The following is a 6,775-nucleotide window of genomic DNA, read 5'->3' on the forward strand; positions in this document are numbered from 1 at the left end:
TACTATAGTTTTGGCAAGATTTCGGCAGTTTTAGCATTTATAATAAATTTCATCAGGTTTCACTTTTCTCCAGAGTTTCGCCAACTTTTTAATAAGACTTTCATATAGTTTTGGCAAAGTTTCACCATTTCAGCATTTTGCCAACTTGCCAAAACCCCTAGTTTCTCCAGCAACATTAACATTGACTAATATATAAATTAGAATTTTGTAAAAATATGTAAATTAAAATCTTATAAAGATTAAAGATATGTAAATTAAAATCTTTAAAATATGTAAAAAGATATATTCTTTAAAATATGTAAATTAAAATTCTATAAAAATATTTAAACTAAAATCTTTAAATTTTATATAAATTAAAATCTTGTAAAAACTAAAGATATGTAAATTAAATGCTTTAAAATATATAAATTAGAATTTTGTAAAAATATGTAAATTAAACTCTTGTAAAAATTATTAAAAGATATGTAAACTAAATACTTTAAAATATGTAAAAAGATATATTCTTTAAAATATGTAAATTAAATTCTTTAAAATATATAAATTAGAATTTTGTAAAAATATGTAAATTAAAATCTTATAAAAATTAAAGATATGTAAATTAAATACTTTAAAATATGTAAAAAGATATATTTTTTAAAATATGTAAATTAAAATCCTATAAAAATATTTAAACTAAAATCTTTAAATTTTTTATAAATTAAAATCTTGTAAAAACTAAAGATATGTAAATTAAATGCTTTAAAATATATAAATTAGAATTTTGTAAAAATATGTAAATTAAAATCTTGTAAAAACTATTAAAAGATATGTAAACTAAACGCTTTAAAATATGTAAAAAGACATATTTTTTAAAATATGTAAATTAAAATTCTATAAAAATATTTAAACTAAAATCTTTAAATTTTATATAAATTAAAATCTTGTAAAAACTAAAGATATGTAAATTAAATACTTTAAAATATGTAAAAAGATATATTCTTTAAAATATGTAAATTAAAATTCTATAAAAATATTTAAACTAAAATCTTTAAATTTTATATAAATTAAAATCTTGTAAAAACTAAAGATATGTAAATTAAATTCTTTAAGATATGTAAATTAAAATTATTGTAAAAATATGTAAATTAAAATCTTATAAAAATTAAAAATATGTAAATTAAATACTTTAAAATATGTAAAAAGATATATTCTTTAAAATATGTAAATTAAAATTCTATAAAAATATTTAAACTAAAATCTTTAAATTTTATATAAATTAAAATCTTGTAAAAACTAAAGATATGTAAATTAAATTCTTTAAAATATATAAATTAGAATTTTGTAAAAATATGTAAATTAAAATCTTATAAAAATTAAAGATATGTAAATTAAATTCTTTAAAATATATGGTGCAAGTAAACTATACTCAACAATCACGTAATGATGTTTCAATTTTCTGGCGTAAGTTTAATAATAAAAAATGAGAATTTTTATATGTTACACTGTTTCGTATATAATATTTTATGTTAAAACAAAAATTTTATTCATTGAAATTCTTCATATTTGAATTACATGGTATTGTAATATATAATGACCTTTTTTTCCAGGTGTCTTATTAACTTGTTGTTGTTATTTTGTTTTATATGGCATCAGTAAAGCTAGATTAAAATTTTCTTATTCACATGTAATGATTTTCTCATGAATCAGAAGGTTTTCTTATTGTTAAAGGAATTTTCTCATGATTAAATAAATGTGATAATTCAGGTCAGCATTGAAATATTATAATTTTGGCCTGAATTATAAAAATTTTTGACCAATAAGATAGGCACATGTGATTCGATTTGTTTCAAATTTAGGCTGATCATATAAAAATCAGTTAGTTTTAAATGCCTATAACTTTTTATACAGATCTTTTTTCAAAATCTGACTGGTAATTTGATAGTACTTGTCTTGAAGAATAAAACTACCAGTTTATTTTCTTTAAAATTTATTTTTTAAAATTTTATAAGATTTTTTAGTACTACAATTTTATTGTTGAGTATAGTTAGTTTACTTGCACCATATAAATTAGAATTTTGTAAAAATATGTAAATTAAAATCCTATAAAAATATTTAAACTAAAATCTTGTAAAAATTAAATTAAATTCTTTAAAATATATAAATTAAAATTTTGTAAAAATATGTAAATTAAAACTTTATAAAAACTAAGGTATATAAATTAAAAATATTTAAATTAAGATAATTTCTTAATATACACTAGTGTGTAAAATATATATTACGTAATTATAATTTGTTATCTATGTCACCCTGTAGTTATAAACTCTTATAACTTTGAAAGTTTTTACTCTGTACATGATGTAAACCTATTTCTTCTGAAAAAAAAAAATTATAATTCAACAAGACAAATCTAATGGTAGTAAATTTGCATTTCTAGAATTAATATTTGATGAAAAATTAAGTAAAATATAAAAATAAAAATATATCATTTATATTTTATTTAATTTTTTATTAACTATTAATTCTAGAAATGTAATTTTACTACCATTAGATTTGTCTTGTTAAGATGATTCCAATGAGCTATATTTCATCCTTTTCTGATCACTAGGTCAAAAGTTAGCAAACTGCCTGATTGGTAATAGTATTTGGCGAAAATGCCAATCAGTCACCAATTGGTCACCAATCAGCTACCTGATTGGTGACTAATTGGTAACTGATTGATGCCTGATTTTTCACTTTTCAACCTGTGCATTTAAGCATGAACTTTTAAAGTTTTATTAATAAAAAGTTTCTTAGTAAAATATAAAAATAAAAATATATTATTTATATTTTATTTAATTTCTTATCAACTAGTAATTCTTAAAATGCAATTTTACTACCATTAGATTTGTTTTGTTGAGACAATTCCAATAAGTTATATTTCATTCTTTCTGATTACTGGGTTAAAGTTAGTAAACTGCTTGATTGATGATGATATTTGCAAAAATACCAATTGGTGACTGATTGATATCTGATTTTTCACTTTTTGATCTATATTTATTTCAATTTTCTGAGCTAATTTATATGAAATTTGGCTAATAAAAAACTAGAATTTCTTATATAAAATACTAATAAAATGCAATTTTTGAAATATTACAAATAAAAAAATATAAAAAAAAGTGAATTGCAATAATAAAAATGCATTTACTATTTTATAAAAGTCATATATTAATAAAAATTTTTTTAAAAAAAAAATTACATTCAATTCAATTTGAGCTGGTATTATCATAATATATGAAGTTTTCTTTTATAATAAAATTTGAACAAATTAAACTAAACCAAATCTGGTTCAAGATTTTTAAGTACTTAACCAAGTTGATGGGACTTGGGAGGATCAGTAATTCTCAATCAAATTGATCAAATATAAAAAGTTTACTACACCACAGCTCACGTATATCAATAACAAAGTTTTATTAGTTTAATATTTATTTAAGTTATGATGAGATTGATAATATTTACAAATGAGGAAAAAAAAAGAGAAAAGTGAAAAATTATAATAATTAAAGTATATACAAAATGAATAAAAGTGTATGTTTGAAAAATTTATTATTTTTTTTTAACAATTAACGAAAATGTCTTCGTTCATGTCTTGTCAAATTCGCAGCAGCTTCGAAAAGCCCGCCTGATCTATTATTATTGATTTTAGTATTGTTACCAGATGAAGAATAATTAGTATTTCCTCTGTTATTATTGTTTCTTAAATCATAAAGATAACTTCTTTGCAATGTGATATCTCTTAAACCAAATCTAGATTCATTTTTTTTGCTTAAAGCACCGGGATACCATCTAGTAATTTCATTACGATGCTGTCTTTCTGAAGCTAATAAAGCTGCTAAAAATCCAGAAGTAATGTCAAATTCAGAACCAACTTGAAAATCATTATTATCGTTACCAATAGAATTAGCATCATTTTTTGTTCTTAATTTATTATCACTAGTATCAATAAATGCTTGAGGGGTAGAAATAAAATCATCCCGATCATCATCATCACAATCCCAAATTACTTCCTCTTCGTCAGAAGAATCATTATTCCAACACATTTTTTTTGGATCAAATCTCATTTTACCAACTACTTGAAAAGATTTTGTATTTGTAGTAAAATTATTCATGTTTGAGATAAGAGCAGGACGTAGAGGAGTGGACAAAACATTATCAAAGTCTTTTAATACAGAATCATTTCCATCCCAACGTTGTGTTATTGGATTATAAACCATTTCGCCCACAAATTTAAGATTCACATCAGCACTAAGATTCTTAATCAATTGTGGTTTCTTTCTTTTACGATTTTTCTTATGTTTTCGGGGATGTTGAAAATTATCACTATTATCGGTTTTCGAACCAACAGAAGAAATACTATTCTTTCTATCGTTTATAGCATAATTACTCGAAGTATATGGACGTTCTCTGTCAATATTTACTGGTAAATCATCAAACCCGTCCAATTCGGTTCCATCCCCAAAACTTTGCTGTCTTGTGGGTTTACGCATAATCTCCGGTATTGAAGTAGTAGTTGAATTGGTATTAGAAGTGGTTTGAAGAGTATTGTTATGAGTATTATGAGGGTTAATATTTTGTTGATATCTTTTTGTACTTTTGGAAGGTAATAATCCTTTTGAAGTACTTTCAATACGTTTATTGAATGACGAGGTAGAATTGCAGTTAATTTTTTTTGATGATTTATTAGAGTTGTTAGTAGAATGTATTATGTGTGAAGAACTTTTTGATCTCTCAAGAGTATTTTTCATCAAAGAAATTGGTTTTTTAACCAATCCACTTACAGGAAGTTTAGGATCCTTTGGGTTTTGTAAACTTTTTGGGCGACTTTTTGGTAAAGTAGTATTTGTTGTATTTTTAGGTGTTGACGTTCTTAATGAAGTAAGACTTCTAGAAAAAGCTTTATTAGTTTTCAATCTATCCAGAGAAGATATTTGAGGAGAATTATTATTTGTAGTTTTTGGTTGAACTTTATTGTTGATAAGAGGAATCGAAGGAGTAGAAGATCTACTATTCTTTGTAGAAGTATTAAATTCAATGCTAAATGATTCACGTCTTGCACGTTTTTGTTGTTTTTGATTAGGACGTGTAATAATATTTTTGTTCTTTAATTGATCAGGATCAAAAACACTTTCATCAGCTATATCCAATCCATTCTCAAAATCATTATCATCATTACGACTAATTAAAGTTAAAGATTCCATACGTTCAGGAAATTGTATATCATCAAATGATTCATCTTCTTCTTCCCCACTTTCAAAAGCACTTTGTGAACCATTTGTCGGTGCTGGACTTGGTAATATAGAAAGACGGGATGAATTTCTTGAAGAAATTTTTTCTGATCCAAATGGATCTTTATAATTTAAATTTCCTTCTTCCTCATACGATCCCTGTCGACGTAAATTTAATACTTTTGTAGACAAATCTAATTTACTTAATTCTACTCCTGTAAAATCAAAATAATCGTCGATATTTTCTAATGTTTTTTTACTTTGCACAGTATTAGATTTTGGGAATACTTTTGAAGGATCTTCGATTTGTTTTATAATTAATTTCCTTGGAGAAGTAATTGAATTCTTGCTAGTTGTTTGTTGTTGTTCTTCATCAAATTCAAAATCATTAGTAACGGTAATATTAAAGCTATTATCCTTTTTATTAGTACTAAGCGTTAAATTTGCAAGCCCATCTTCGGGTATTTCTATGTCGTTATCCCAATCATCTCCAACCGCAATAACTTTATTATTCTCTCCTCCAATTCTTGTAATCAACCCACTAAACTCCTCTTTATTATTTGTGATTACTACTCCACTATTAATCATCATTTCTTTTACCTTGTTAATTGAAGATGACGATACTGGTGTACTTCTATTACTATAATTATTAGTTATTTCATTAGGATAATCTTCCGAATCATCATCCGAAGAATCGCATATTGTTATTTCCGAAATATCTCTTGTCGTTGTTGATAATCCATAATCACTTTCGTTATTTATTAAAAGTAATCCAGTTTCAGGAATTTCTATATCATCCCAATTGTCTTCTTCATAATTCGTTTGTTTCTTTTGTCGTGATATCATTATTTTTTTAAATCGGTGAAATACTTTTCGTAGAATAATAATCTCATTAATATATATATTTTATTTATCTTTATTATTATTTATTATTATTACTATTACTATTATTATTTACTTTTAAATTTAAGAAGCGAATTTATAATGAATGATGAGAAATGATAAGGAATGATGAGAGAAATACGATGAAATGCAAATGTAATATTTTCTAAAAAATTTATATTTTATTAAATAAAATATAATTCATGTTTTATCTTTCAAAACCATCAAATAAAAAGAACGTAAGTTTTAAACTCGAAAAATTATTTCTTAAATAAGGTTCACAATAATGATAATGAGTTTATAGGAAGGATAATATTAACATTCGTTACGTTCGGAAAAAAATTTTTTTTTTTTTATGGAGAATGATTATATAAAAGAGAAAAGGGGGGGAGGAGAAATTTAAAGGGGATTAATTTATAGTTTTGATTTGCCTAGTAAAGTTATATTATAAGCATACTATGAAGCATATCATTATGAAATTTATGCATCAAAAAGTTTTCTAGGTAAGTTAAAAAAACATTATGTCATTTAGAATTTCTGAAAAGGACTTTAGAATGTTTGTTGTATTTGATATTTGCTACACTAACTAAATTATAAATAAAGCTTTCTTCTAAGTTAATATTAATACGTTATCATGTTACAAGTTCTTTATA

General features: G+C 23.2%; 1 protein-coding gene across 1 annotated transcript; it reads right to left on the reverse strand.

Moving 5' to 3' along the window:
* Window positions 1-3,410: 3,410 nt before the first annotated feature.
* OCT59_004307 (uncharacterized protein) lies at window positions 3,411-6,494 on the reverse strand. The gene has a single exon (XM_025322404.2). The coding sequence runs from the start codon at window positions 6,084-6,086 to the stop codon at window positions 3,579-3,581; it is 2,508 nt and encodes an 835-aa protein (XP_025166352.1). The 5' UTR covers window positions 6,087-6,494; the 3' UTR covers window positions 3,411-3,578.
* Window positions 6,495-6,775: the final 281 nt, after the last annotated feature.

This window comes from Rhizophagus irregularis, chromosome 12, assembly GCF_026210795.1.
Source record: "Rhizophagus irregularis chromosome 12, complete sequence".
Classification (NCBI taxonomy): domain Eukaryota; kingdom Fungi; phylum Glomeromycota; class Glomeromycetes; order Glomerales; family Glomeraceae; genus Rhizophagus; species Rhizophagus irregularis.